Raw genomic sequence first — 15,363 nt, 5'->3', positions numbered from 1 at the left:
TGCATATAACATGGTATTCCTATGTCTCTATTATTCAGCTGCTGTGAAGTTTCTTTGTGAATGATAATTCCCAGGGACTCTGGGTCTAATATTGGTCTGAGATCCCAAATTTAAATACATAAGCAAGTAGCTGGAACACCCCTATTCTCAACCTTCTCCTATAAGGCCAAGAACAAAACTAAGAGAGAGGTGGGAGGGATTTTAAGCTCTGATATGGGTTCTTGACCTCCTCCTAGTGGCAGGAAATGTATCCCATATGTTATGGAGGCCTGTGAACTATAATCATTTTATGAAAGAAAACATACTAAAAAATAAATAAATCCGTGCATGCATGGAGAGGGTAACAAGTTATCTGAATTTTCCTTTTAGTGTTTAACCCAGATACTGAGTGGAGAAAAAAAAGAAGCCATTTTAATTTAAAAAAAAGACTACACACATTTTAATATGTAAAGAAACCAGTGGGTGGAAAACAAATAGTCCAGGGAAAGCAGAGGGATGGTTACGTTAATCCTCATCTTCAAATCGCATCTGCTCAATCAGCCGCTGTCGTTCTGCTGCTTGTCTCATCTTCATCATCACTAAACTTTCAAAGTCTCTTTCTGATCGCACAGAACTCTGAAGGAATTAAATAAAACCATGTGAGATTTGTAAGATGCATTTCAAATTGAGGTTAGATATTTACTCTATATGCATTGTCCTATATTTAAATATAGATGAACATTTTTGCAATTTCAAATATATTTAATAGAAAATATGGAGATGGGATTTCATTTTATCAATATTGTTTTTTTTTTTTTCCTTAAATTTTTTATTGAAGTTGAAATAAGTATTAACAAACAAGATTCACCTTTAAAACAATATTACATCAAAGAGAGTCTTACAATGTCTGTAATCTAGATTCGGTGACAAAACAGAATTGACATATAATAAGAGAGTTACGTATAGTCATATGTTAACATGGTGTTTAACAAAAGTGCAGGTGAAATAAAATAGAACTTCATTTTATATTATATTATTGGCTAGTGATCTCCATAGGATAATGGAAAAGGCTTCATAGCATATCTGAGTCAGAGCTTCAGTTTGTGGAGAGTTAGTATGTGTGTTGGCCACTCTTGGGCCGACATATGTAGGGGGGGGGGGGGATATCAGCGGGCAAAAAGCCGCTCAGATAAAAAAAAGGGGGGGAATGGAGGGGCGGAGCCTTCTAATCAATACGGTGGAGCTTATGATATAGTTAAGTGTGGGTCGGTATCCTCTTCCGTTAAACAGATAAGTTATGTCGAGCCGTGCCTTCCCAGTTAGCACAGCCCGGCAGTATCTATAGCAACTGAGAGGTGGAATTATATGTTCTAGGGTGGGATTAACGTGAAATAAGAGTGTGCCTTCTTCTAGGCATGGGCGTTTACAACACCCTCAAACATATCAGAGGAGTAACATGCTAAAATTTGTTAACAAATTAGATATATCAGTTACAGCTGTACAATCATATTTAAAGTCTCACTTAAAGTGTTAACGGATTGCATAGACAGTATTAACCTAGGCACACAATGTAATCCTGAAATACAATAATGCAGAGTATAAACAATACAGGGAGAATCTGTTATTATTCCAGAGTCACATAGTCAATGCACTACGAGCAGTGAGGTAAGGTTTACATTTACATCAGCAAATGTGACTGTGGAAGAGTCTATGGTTAACCATGTGTAAACAAGTGTACACTTTAAATAGGTTTAATAGACAGGGATTAGAGTGTACTGGTGAAAGAGGGCATCAAAAAGCATAAGTCATTAGAGGAAGGATGAACTAGGCCCTTTGTGGAGGAAAGTTATGATTAAACTAAGGGCATGATTAGGTACCTAATATAACAGGGAAAGTGCCTGTATCCGGCCTGTATACATTGAACTTAGAATATTCTTTGGTTTAGAGCAGGGGCTACATATGGGAACTTAATAGAGGAAACAAATATAAAGTAAATAACATTTCTGATGATCAACAACATATAAATAAACTTGTGGACTATATATTTGTCACAGTAAACCTCAATCTAGCTAATGAAAACAAATAGGGAGCCATGAGCCAAGATTAGAGTAAGGTATGTACCCGTATGTGGGCTCAAGGCTTACCTGTCCATCGAATTTCCAGAGCAAGGGTCTTGCCAAGCAGATCAAGGATGAGGGAGTGAAAGAAGAGTAAGATGTGTACCCGTATGTGCACTCCCCCATCTGGAATATCCTTTGAGGAGTAAGTTAGGAGGATTTCTGGAGGAAATGTTCTCTCAAAAAGCCGCGCAAAAGGCGATCAGTGCAGAGGATACCTCCGAAGAGAGTCTCAGAAGAGGCCTAAGACTTAGGGAGGTGGAGTGGGAACTCTGGTGTGCCATTCTGATGCTGATGGGTTCAGATCGCCTGTTTTTCCTTTTTTCCTGAGAGGCAAACCAGGAGGACCAGTGAGTCCCCAAGTGGTGATGAGCTTCATTCCCTGCTCAACAGAAGAGACTGTATGGGAGGAATCTTGATAGTGCACGTGTAGCTTAACAGGAAATCCCCACCTGTATTTAACCTTGTTTTGTCTGAGGGCTAGGGTGAGCTGATGGAAAGTCCTCCTCTTGTTCAAGGTGTATGGAGACAAATCCGGAAAAATCTGTAATTTGTTGTATGGATCCTTGAGGGGTCTGCTGGTAAAGGAGGCTCTCATGATTCTCTCCTTAGCGGTGTAATAATGTAGACGTACAATGACGTCTCTAGGAGTGCCAGGTACTGAATTACGGGGGCGTGTGGATCTATGTGCTCTGTCCATCAGGAGGTCCTGATCTGTGGGAGAGTCCAGGATGACCCGAAATAGAGTAGTCAAATATTGTTGGAGGTCTGATGTAGGGACGTCTTCCGGGATGCCGCGGATCCTGAGGTTGTTGCGACGAGATCTATCTTCGTTGTCTGCTAGTTTAGATTCAAGATCAGACATTTGCTCTGCCAATGACTGAGAATAAGCCAAAAGGTTGGCGTGGTCAGTTGCAAGATCCTCATGCTTTCTCTCAAGGATTTCAGTTCTCTCGCCAAGGGAAGAAATCTCTCTTTTTAGTTCGCCGACAGATTGGCGGAGTTCCTGCCTTAAGGATGAGTAGTGAGTATCCATCTTATCAGTTAGGATTCTGATAGATTCTAAGAAGGTTGACTGAGATAATGTTGTTTTGTCTTTGCGGGATACCTCAGGCCTGGTATTATCCGTGACTGGAGTCTCAGGGTCTCTAGACTCGTCCCCTGAGAAGTCAGGGTCTGAGAAGTTTTTACTGTGGAAATGATCCGTGAGAGTCCTCTTAGGTTTTTCTTGGTGTTTTGGTTTTCTTTTGATAGAATGAGCCATAGTGCAGGTGAGCAGTTCCTAGAATTAACTAGGGAGTTATATTTAATGATAGCACAGATGGAGAAGCCCAGTAAGCCACTGCTGGACAGTAGTATTAATGAGTTACTCCCCCTCTCCTGGGGCTATGCCACCTCTGGACGAGACCGGCAAAAGGAGTGAGGATATGACCCGCGTCCTGGAGGTGGACGCGGGAAAGGAAGGAGAGGGGGGTCTAAGAGGGCAAAGGTGCAGGTTGTGTATAGAGTATGCAAGGTTATTGCGGGGGCACTTTATTAAAATGGTAAGTTCTCTGGTTGAGTGATTGGCAGATTAAATGCAGTTATCCTTGCTCTGACAGATAATGAGCTACACACCGGTAAAGCCCTTCACTTAATCCACATAGTAATCTTCACTGTCCCAGTCCATGAGAGACCATGAGGAGAGCCGGTTTAACATAGATAAGTCTAGTGCTATATGGGGGTTAAAGATGGCGTTAGCGCGCCACCATTCAGAGAGAGAGACTTTGCAGATGGCGCCAAGCTAGGAACAAATGGAGCTATGTTTCCCCCAAATTTGCATGTGCACACCTATATGTGAGTGAGATGTACTATACCCCAGCAGACCATGCTGCGTCTACTTACAGGGAGAAGGTCTGCGGTGAGCCAAGGGTATCCGGTCAGTGAGCCGGTCAGTGAGGCGGCTTCTTAAGGTGGTGTGGGAGCGGGTAAGTATCCTCCGGGATAAGTGCTGCGCTCTGGGTCCGCAGCCAAGATGTGAAGAGCAGGTCAGGCAGACGATCTGTAAGGTAGATCTTCTTTGCGCCCTCAGTGCTGCTGTGTTCTCTTCTTGTACTATTGTTCCGGGTGTTGCGTTGTGGGGAAAACAGAGAGTGAGTAGTTCAGGGTAGGTGTTGTATGCGGTGTCCGTGTCTCTGTGTCTTTACTTCTGAGCCGCGCTGATCCCTCCCGTTCAGTTTCAGCTTATCTACAGCCTGTCAGGGCTTCAAGATGGCGGCAGGATTGTAGGCCTCAGCACAAGATCAAGGTTTACTGGCCACATCTGGAAAGCAGTTATTGTGACCGAGTGGTAAATGCTTCTCTGGGGAGTTTGACCTCTCATCAATTCCACATAGTCAGTAAAATGGCCCTAATAGATAGTTTTTAGAAAAGTGAGCCACAGAGCTCCTCTATTGTGCGACCATTCTTCCCGGATGTCGGCTCCGCCCCCGTTTTATATTATTAAGAGATAAGAATTTATAGCAAACTCTGAAACCAAAGCAGTCACACAACAACTCTGTGTATCCAGTAGCATAAGGAAAGTAACTTTACATTTACCTTTTTATAAACTTATAATACAGCATTCAGGTTTACAAACATATGAAACATCACACTATGAGATGGTCTGTGTAATTTAACTAATAACATATCAAATGTCTAATAAAAGCATATTCCTATAAGATGTCAGTCACACAAGTCAGTTTACCTGGGAGCTTTGTGAATTACTAGAGATGTTCCTCATAGGGCCGGCATCCATATGACTAACCGAGGCTGGGGGAGGATTTAACCATGAGAGCTGCAGTGGGTTATTTAAGAGACCAGTCTCATTCTTCACTGCTAGTTCCTAAGAAATAATCACAATGTGATGTATTTATGAACGAAACAAAATCAACTAAATAGAAGAAAAAGGTTAATAATTAATCCTAAAACAAGCTACATTATTTTTAAACTGCAAAAAGAAAAGTAAAAAACAAAAAAATTATAATATATTAACATACGTATTTATCAAAGGATTTTGCCCTGTTTCATAGGCTGATGAAGAATAATAATAATATATCCATACTCTAGGTTTAAAAGGATAAGCCAGTCTCATCACTTTGTTCAGAGCAGTTCAAATGGCACAAATGAATATATATGGATACCAAAATAGGGATGGCAAAAGATAAAATATTATATATAGTTCTGAAAAGCATGGTTTGCCAGGACAAAGATTAGCATGCTTATAATATAAAATTATTATACATGAAGCTCGCCTGGCCTAATAGAAATTCCCATCTGTAACAAATCTCAGTATCAGTTATAGGAAGTGAAATGTAAAGGAAATCTTTTAAAAATTCAGTGATTTCATTCCTTATCAAAAATGTCTGGCTGTGTTTTGTCAAACTTTGGTCTCGAATCACACCTAGGTAGTCCAGTTTGAGACCACCAGAGAGATATTGGCCGGAATTACATGCCAACCTAAGCTTTGCAGTAAAGGGGTCACCACAATGTGAGGAGCAGTCTCCTTAAACGACTCCAGCAGAACTTACAGCAGCTTTTAATGTTGTAAATTCCACGATTGCACTTCCCTTTTTCTTGCTTGAAATAACAATGTCCCGCACTTCACCATACTATGAAAAAAAGTGAGAAAATATTTAAATAACTATGTAGCACAAACTACAGAGAGAGATTGGGGAGAGAGAAATAGGGGGGAAAGAGAGATCTTCCACACAATTTTTAAACACCAGGGATGGCAAGCCTCTGTAGAATACAGTGAAGTTGATCCAGATCATGTCACAAACTCCAGAATAGGCATAGCATTCCCACTTAAAGAGACACTCAATCAAAATTAAACTTTCATTATTCAGATAGAGCATGCCATTTTAAATAACTTTCCAATTTACTTCCAGTAACAAAATGTGCAGTCTTTTTATATTTAAACTTTTGAGTCACCAGCTCCTACTGAGCATGTGCAAGAATAAGTGTGTATGCATTTGTAAATGGCTGATGGCTGTCACATGGTACGTGTATGCATTTGTGAATGGCTGATGGCTGTAACATGGTACAGGGGGAGTGGAAAAAGACATAACTTAAAATTGTCAGAAAAAAAAATCTACTACTCATTTGAAGTTCAGACTAAGTGCTATTGCATTGTCTTGTTATCTTGCATTTGTTGATTATGCAAATCTACCGTGTTGACTGGTCCTTTTCCTGCACCATATTTGAATGTATTTAAAATGTAGGTTTTATACTCTATTGCAACCAAAAATGTAAAATATTGCTTAATCAGTTCAAATTCATAACAAATTATTTTTTATTACCAGCTATCCATTGTGAAATTTCTAGACTTTGACAGTCATCTTTTGTGCTATTAGGAGGTTCTTGGTTCAACTGGTGTTGAATTGTGAATACAGGTGATGTTCTATTCCCTAACGAGGTTAGCTTGATATACTTCTAATGGTGTGGTCACATTAGGTCTGCCTAGTCTTGCTTTGGATGAAAAGAATGTGGTTTAAGAGAAATCTCATTAGTGTTCATTCTAGTTTTCCTTAGATATAGTTAAAGGGACATAAAACCCCAAATATTTCTATCATGATTTGGAGAGAATACAATTTTAAACAACATTCCAATTTACTTCTTTTATCTCATTTGTTCATTCTTTAGATATCCTTTGTTGAAGAAATAGCAATGCACATGGGTGAGCCTATCACATGAGGCATCTATGTGCAACCACCTATCAGCAGCTACTTGAGCCTATTTAGATATGTTTTTCAACATAGGATATCAAGAGATTGAAGCAAATTAGATAATAGAAGTAATAGAAGTAAATTGGAAAGAAAAAATGTGGGTTTCATGTCCCTTTAACACAGTTGCAATTTGGGGCTGGGAACGTTTTTCAGCTCTCAGGAGAGCAAATTGCTTCAAAACTACTTTGACATGATTAGAAAAAAGGTATTTCAACTAATGTCGTCCTTCAAAGGCCCTACGAGAAGCACCTGTTGATGCACCAGCAGGTTCTTATTAACAGAATTAATATTAGGGGTTAATTGTTAAAACATAATTATAACTTACATGTATATTAGGATGTTAAATGTGTCAAAACAGTTTTATTTACACTCAAATTATATGTGAAGTGTATATTTATATAAATGAAATATCACAGGACTTCCGGTGGGTGGGCCAAGGTGTTACAGCAGACTAAAAGAGCTCCGCTCAGCAACTAAATAAAAAAACGGTTAAAAAGCCGGTTTTTCACTCAATTAAGAGCGCCGGAGAATTGTCATCTCTCCCCCACCGAAGTAACTTCCAAGAAGTGGCGTGACTACTAACGCTGGATTTTGCGCTCAGACAGCGGGACCGTTACGGGACACAGACCATAACGCCAAGCCTAGGACTGTCAGCTACACATAGCGGAGCAGTAGCCCCGACATCACCTTGGTGCTGAAGCGCAACAAGGGCCTCAGGGATCTGTGGTAAGGCCTTTTTCCTTTTCTTTTTTTTTTTTTAATACGGCGGGAAAAACGGACCGCAGCCATCTTGGGCACTATCACAGCTCACTTCATGAACCTGCTACAGGCCACATCAGAGCTCTGTTTGAGCAAGCACACAGAGTGTGACAGCTTGGAAAGGTCATAAAGTTTATGGGTTGGAAATGTATTTCTTTGACTTAGGCACCCTATGATAACTCTGAATGGGGCAGTCTTACAGGGATGAAATTTAAACAGGCCCTTATACATACACATTAATAGTCCAAATTCATTATCCTCCCTCTGCAGTGTTTTGAAAAACCTGGCCTTCCCTTGGACAGTTTGAGGGTGGTCAATACAGAGCACAGTGGATATTGTAGCATAAAATGTTATACTACACTGCGTTGAACTCTCAGAGGTTGAGCAGTCTCATTTTTTTTTCTCCTACTGAAGTCAGCTGTGGCCCTCTGCATTTCTTTGTTTGCCTGCCTACGTTGATGTGAATGTCCATGAAAGTGGATAAGTATTTCCAGAAACTCTCACCTATCGCAAGAGTTAAAATCATTGTTTCTTCCTAAAATGGACTCACTACAAGCAAGAAATATCACAATGGAATGGAAATAAAATATTGATTTGTCTTAGAGTTAAATAATGTTTTCTTGAATAATAAGTTTTGATTACAATATTTTACTACTGTAATACATTTTCAAATAAAAGCAGTTGGTGGAATCAGACTTTATGACCATAATGTGTGTTTTTATGTGTGTACCTATAAACTATTATTATTTTATTAAAGGGCAGCAATACACAGATTTAAAAATTTCCAATTTACTTCTATCATCAAATGTACTGTTCTTTGGTATCCTTTGTTGAATAGAATACCGAAATAGCTGTGCTTGCAACAATGTTATACATAGCTGTCAAGATAATTGCATGCTCCGGAGCCTATCCATGCTCATGGAAAGCAGCTAACTTTAGAGCATGTAATTTAAAACAACTCCATTTTACTTCTATTATCTAATTTGCTTCATTCTCTTGATAGCCTTTGTTGAAAAGAATACCTAGGAAGTCTCAGGAGCAGTAAAGCACTACTGGGAGCTAGATGCGGATTTGTGGCTGCACATATATGGTTCTTGTCATTGGCTTATTTGATGCGTTCAGCTAGCTCAAAGTAGTGCACTGCTACTCATTCAACAAAGGATACCAAGAAAACAAAACAAAATTGATAATAGAAGTAAATTGGAAAGTGGTTTAAAATCGTATGCTCTATCTGAATCATGAAAGAAAAAATTGGGTTTCATGTCCCTTTAAAGTTACACTAAATCATGAAGGTTTAATTTTGACTTAAATTTCCCTTTATTTTTAATATTCCTGAAAACACAAAATTAAACATTCATGATTCAGATAAATTGTGCCGTTTTAAGAGAGGTGTCTGATCTTCCCAGGAGTAGGATCATGATCCCTTCTTAAAAAGGAGGCAGGGGTTGTATCAAGCATGCAAAAGGATTCAGAATTCTAGAAATGTTCTACGTGCAATGTGCACAAATGCTCGCAGTTTAGTAAGTAAATGACCTGCACTTACTGCAATAATGATTCAAGATAAATTAGATTTAGTAGCTATAACAGAGACATGGTACAATGACTCTCACGACTGGGAAACAGTCATACCTGGTTACATCTTGTTTAAAAAAAATAGGAAAAAAAGGGGGCGGAGTTGCCCTGTATGTGAAAGACAATATTAAAGTAACTGAAATTGTAGAAAAAAATGACAATGTAGAAAGTGTTTGAATAACTATAGAAACTGAAGGAAAACAGGTGTTTAGAATAGGAGTAGTATATAGACAGACATTACAGGATGAAGCATCAGACAATTTATTAATTGATGAAATAGCCAAACTTACAATGAAGGGCAATGTTATAGCAGTGGGGGACTTTAATATGCCTGATGTAGACTGGGAAGTACCCATTGCCAAATCAACTAGAAGTAAATGCATTCTGGAATCTTTACAAGGGGAATCTCTTGAGCAACTAGTAAAAGAACCAACACATAAAGGAACTATATTAGATTTAGTACTTACAAACAGTGATATAGTATCTGAGGTGTCTGTGGGCGAGAACTAAGGCTCTGATGATCATCAGTCTGTATGGTTTAATATTCAGGCAAAGGTACTGTGCAACCACAGTAAAACAAAAGTATTAGACTTTAGAACAACTCATTTTTCTTACATGGGCAGATACCTAGATGAATCTCTAAAAGCGATGGTACAGATTACAGGGTTACAAGAACAGTGGGAATATTTTAAAAATGCTATTCTAGATGCAACTAAACACTGTATTAGGCTTGTTTGTAAAAGTAAAAGAAAACCTATATGGTTTTCAAGAGAAGAAGCACATGCAGTTAAGACAAAAAAAACAAAAAAAAACAGTCTATACAAAATTCAAACTCACTGGCTCAGAAGAGGATAAAGAAAAATGGAGTACCCATCAGAAGATGACAAAGCAGTTAATCAGAAAGGCTAACGCTGATGCAGAAGAGAAATAAGCACAATCTATAAAAAAACTGTGACAAAACCTTCTTTAAATATATCAGTGAAAAGAAAAAATCTAACAGAAGGATAGTTAGACTCAAGAATGATGATAGAGTAGTGGAAGAAGATTAAATAATTACTTTTGTTCAGTTTTTACAACAGATGGTAAAGATAGTGATATTCTATTAAGGGATGTTACTGTAAATAATAATGTGAGTAGTACTTTTCTTTTTACAGAGGAAGAGGTTTCAAGGGCTTTATCAAAAATAAAAGTAAATAAGTCTGCGGGTCCAGATAATATTCATCCAAGGGTTCTAAGAGAAATTTGATCCGTAATAGCTACTCCATTAGCCGATTTATTTAACCAGTCACTTAACAGGAGTTGTTCCAAAAGACTGCAAAATTGCAAATGTAGTCCCTCTTCATAAAAAGGGTAGTAGGTAAGTTTCTGCTAACTATAGGCCAGTCAGTTTGACCTCAATTGCAGGGAAATTCATGGAAACTCTTTTAAAGGAAAGACCTGTATCTTTCCTTCAGACAAACAACTTAGAAGACAAAAGACAGCATGGTTTTACTGCTGGAAGATCGTGCCAGACTAATCCAATTTATTTCTTTGACCATATAACTAAAATAATAGACCAGGGAGGAGCCGTAGATGTTGCATATCTAGACTTTAGCAAAGCATTTGACACCGTCCCACCCAACTAACTTATTCACAAAATGTATTGCCTTGGAATAGATGTTAAGATTGTTAAGTGGGTAGAATGCTGGCTTAAAGATAGACGACAGAGGGTTTCAATTAATGGAGTACATTCAAATGAGGCATCAGTTACTAGTGGTGTTCCCCAAGGGTCAGTTCTTGTGCCTGTTTTGTTTAACATGTTAAGTGATATTGGAAGTGGGCTTAAGGGGAAGGTTTGCTTGTTTGCTGATGATACAAAAAATTGTAACAGGGTAGAGGTTCCAGGAGGAGCTGATCAAATGAACTGTGATATTAATAAACTAGAGGACTGGTCAAATAAATGGGATCTGAAATGTAATATTACCAAGAGCAAAATTATAAATATAGGATCCAAAAACCCAAAGGTCAATTATAGTCTCAATGGTACATTACTGACTGTAATTAAAGAAGAAAGGGACTTGGGAATTATTATTTCAGATTATTTAAAATGTGGTACACAATGCAGCAGTGCAGCCAGTAAGGCCAGTCAAAAACCTGGTTGCATTGGAAGAGGTATTAGTAGCAGAAATAGCAAGGTTCTTATGCCACTTTACAGGTCATTAGTTAGACCAAATATGGAATACTGTGTACAGTTCTGGAGACCATATCTTCAGAAAGATATAAATAAACTAGAAGCTGTCCAAAGGAGGGCTACTGAAATGGTACATGGTCTAAAATATAAAACGTACAAAGAAAGACTCTATGATCTAAATATGTATAGTCTAGATCAGCGGTCGCCAACCAGTGGTCCATGGACCACTGGTGGTCCACGAGAAGATGTTGGTGGTCCTTGACACCATCAAGCAGGAATTAATCTCCTCTGATGGTGTCACCCCCGTCGCGCCGCAACTCCCTACAGTGCCTGGCTGGACATAAGTGAAAACAGACGGAGGAGTTAAATTACAATCTCCCTACGCATGTTACTTAGTACTGCGCAACTTGCGTAGCTAGATTGTATTTTTAACTCCTCTCGAACGGCGTGCTGCTCAGAGGAAGATGCTTCCATTATAAAGCCAGCAGAGGTTGGTATAGTCTTGGCTTGAAATAAAGTAATTAAAGTATATTAAAAAAAAAAGTATTTTAATTTATTTTCTTCCCTCTACCTGTCTCTATGTAGTAGTTTTCCTAATTCCTTCAGATGGACTTACATAAATGTTTGTCTTTTCCCCCCTCCATCTTCTTTTTTTTTTTATTAAATATTAATTATTTTTCATTCTAATAATTTTCCTGCGCACAAAGCCATTCCACCTGAATTCCAATTGCCATCCAGCAGATCAGCCATATCCCACCAGTATTATAGTAATTGCCAGTAACATCAGTTGTGGTTAGCTCACATCCATATTGAGAGCTTTCTGATATAAACTTAATTTATGACTCCAATGTCTGTCCATGATCATAAGTAGTTTTGAATAATTCCTAACTGGGGAGGTAACTTGGAAGTCTTGTGGTCCTTTAAAACATAATTCTTTTTTCCCACTTTCTGCCTCTCTGTTTCCAGCTCAAAAGTTGGCACTCACCCTTCATCTGTCATTTGTAAGTATTCTCTCAGTTCTGTCATTCAGTTAGTTAATTCCAAAAAATAATTCTTAAAAATGTGTAAAATATATACATAATGTAAACATAGCTATGGTTATACTAGTTATGTACAGTGTGTGTGTGTGTGTGTGTGTGTGTGTATGTATGTATGTATGTATGTATATCTATATATCTATCTATCTATACACACACACACACAATACATGCATTATAGAGGTTTCTATCTTTTAAAAAAAAAAAATCATGTTAGTGGTCCACGGGATTCAAAATTGTGAGTTTAGTGGTCCCTGAGGTCCGAAAGGTTGGTGACCCCTGGTCTAGATGATAGAAGGGAAAGAGGTGACATGATAGAAACCTTCAAATATATGAAGGGACTTAATAAAATAGAAGCTGAAAACATTTTTCACAAAAAAATAAATGCCAAAACAAGGGGTCAAAATCTAAAGTTAGAGGGTAGCAGATTCAGGAGAAATTTGAGGTGGATTCATGGATTAAACTTCCATTTTAGGTGGTAAACACAAAGACTGTAAAGGAATTCAAAAATGCCTGGGACATGCATAAGGCTATTCTAAGGAAAAAAGTAATGTAATGTGGGTAGAATTGATGGGCCTTTTTGGTTCTTATCCACCATCAAATTCTATGTTTCTAAAAGAAAGACCAACAATAGTGCAGTATTTTTAAACTTTGGTTTACAACATTCATAACAGATCTAACCTCCCAAATGCTCAGGGCTAAATTCATAATCACATTTTTTTACCAATAAAAATTGATCACTTTATTGTTAAAGGTCTATTCTGTATCCATCCGCAAGTGGTTTACAATCTAAGAAACATTTAAAAATGAACTAATAATTTGTCATATTATTTGTCTTTTTCATCTATTACTATAATTTTAGAATATGAGTCTTGTAATTGATATTAAATGGGAATTAATACGACAGTCACAATGTCCATACCACATGGTCCTATAAGATGACATCGTGGACTTTTACACAAACACAGAAAGAAAAAATCCTGAATTAAAAGTAGGGGATGTTAAGATCTGATTGGTTATGAACTGTTTGGAAACGTATTACACCACCTGAATGAGGACTGAGAATCTTTGGTATGTTTCAGTTGGATAACTGGTCACACATGAACTTTTTAATTTTGGGATTATGTTGAACCCTTGGTGGGCTATGGACTAGGGCAGTTATTGAGAGGGAGCCAAATAAGGAACCCATCTGATCAGGAATTTAGTAACCATGGCTATGGATCTCCTACCCGGTTCCATGTTGGACAGCACCCGGGACCTTTACATCACTGTCGCTCGGGCCCCTGAAAATGGATCAGAGCGCTTTTTAGACTGTATCATCAGGGGACTCCAAGCTATTCAAATGGTACCTTGGGATTGCCGCCGCTCACTTGGGATCCCTCCCAAATCAGAGACATTATGGTATGTGGATATCGCTGACTATGGTGACCAGATTGTGGCGCGGGACTGCCTGGACAGGGTATTGTGTGTTAATGGGATTAAACTTGTTATCAGATTATATCATGTATAAAAGGCAGCACATTGTTTTAATAAAGCATTCTTGTTTTCTCTCCAACACTGGTCTTGTCTGATGCTTGGGGTAATTGGCTATAATCACTTTCATCTATGACGGTTTATGTTGATCCTGACCTGCAGAGTCCCTGGTTACCGTCCTGGGATTAGGAAGCACAGCTCTTGGCAGTTTACCTATCACACATCTAATTTGTATAATGCAGTTTTAAGAGACTCTCCAATTCAGTTCAATTATCAGTGTTCTTTGTTCTCTTGGTATACGTTGGTGAAAGGTTCAGGAGTTGCTATGCACTACTGGAAGCTAGCGGGTGATTGGTGGATAAACACGTTCCTCTTGTCATTGGCTCACCAGCTAGCTCACCAAGCTCGCGAGCTTCCAGTAGTGCATTGGTAGTCTGAAGCTCAATTTAAAGGGACAGTATACACCAATGTTCATATAACTGCATGTAATAAACACTACTATAAAGAGTACTATGCACAGATACTGATATAAAAATCCAGTATAAAACCGTTTAAACGTACGTAGAAGCTCCCAGTTTAGCTCTGTTGAAAGGTTAGCTGGAACACCCACTGCAAGTAGTTCTATAGCAAAAAAAGCAGAGCCCCCACTTCCTCTGCATATGAAAAGACTCTTTACACAAAAAGGAGCAAGCTGCAGTAGGTAAATATCAGTATACTCCTAAAACTTGGGGGCTTGGTTAGGAGTCTGTAAATCAGCACAATGTTATTTAAAAATAAGCAAAATTATACTTTAAAAAACAAACAAGGGGGGCGGAGTTAACTGCCAAAGTGTGAGGACGTGTTTTCCTAGAGCTCCTCATTTATCCTCTAAAAACTATACAAAATATAGTTAAATATTAGGTAAAACTTGTACTTTTTATCTAGATTACCATATTTCAACAAACATCTTAAACCTAAGGTGCCAAGATCGCGGATATAAGAAGATCTAACTAAGTGGCAGACGCCCAAAATGAGCCGGGATTCCTAAGCCTAACCAACGGAACTTGTGGCGGCGCATCTATTGGGAGACCAGAAGATTTGGGTCGGCTGCCCAGTCACACTCCGGAGGGTCGGGGCTCCGCTCCGGAGTGGTAGACTCTCGCTAGTCACCGGGTCTGAAGTTCTCGGAGTTACTTAGAGCCGAAGCTGCATGGATCTTTGAGCGGTTTACCACAGTTTTTACCAACGACTGCTACTCGGTGGCCTCCGGACTCCTGAGCCTGTCCCTATATTGGGGTCTTGACCAAAGCTGCTAGACGGATGAACAGCGGACTGGCTGTGAAGGTAATTCACAATTTTGTAAGTGCGCCATTTGGGCCCTGACGCCATCTTAACGGCTACTAGCTAACACAAAGCTGATCCTCACAGCACCGGAACCACAAACCTCGGTCCTTACCAATACATAGAGGGTAATATTCTCTCAGTCTATGCCCAAATAACTGCTGAGGTAGCCATATATAAACTCTTATTGT

At 38.8% G+C, this 15,363-nt stretch overlaps 1 protein-coding gene across 1 annotated transcript in view; it reads right to left on the bottom strand.

Annotated features, from left to right (window-relative positions):
• Window positions 1-409: 409 nt before the first annotated feature.
• DNAJC17 (DnaJ heat shock protein family (Hsp40) member C17) overlaps window positions 410-15,363 on the bottom strand; it is a 104,817-nt gene continuing 89,863 nt past the window's right edge. The window contains exons 9-11 of the mRNA XM_053697882.1: window positions 5,645-5,725; window positions 4,822-4,959; window positions 410-615 (exon numbers count right to left, since the gene is read on the bottom strand). Of these exons, the coding sequence (XP_053553857.1) occupies window positions 505-615; window positions 4,822-4,959; window positions 5,645-5,725 (330 nt within the window). The 3' untranslated portion in view covers window positions 410-504. The remainder of the gene's footprint in view (window positions 616-4,821; window positions 4,960-5,644; window positions 5,726-15,363) is intronic.

The sequence above is a fragment of the Bombina bombina genome, chromosome 1 (genome assembly GCF_027579735.1).
Source record: "Bombina bombina isolate aBomBom1 chromosome 1, aBomBom1.pri, whole genome shotgun sequence".
Taxonomy (NCBI): domain Eukaryota; kingdom Metazoa; phylum Chordata; class Amphibia; order Anura; family Bombinatoridae; genus Bombina; species Bombina bombina.
Note: the sequence above shows the minus strand (reverse complement) of the source record. Positions and strands in the feature narration are given on the sequence as shown.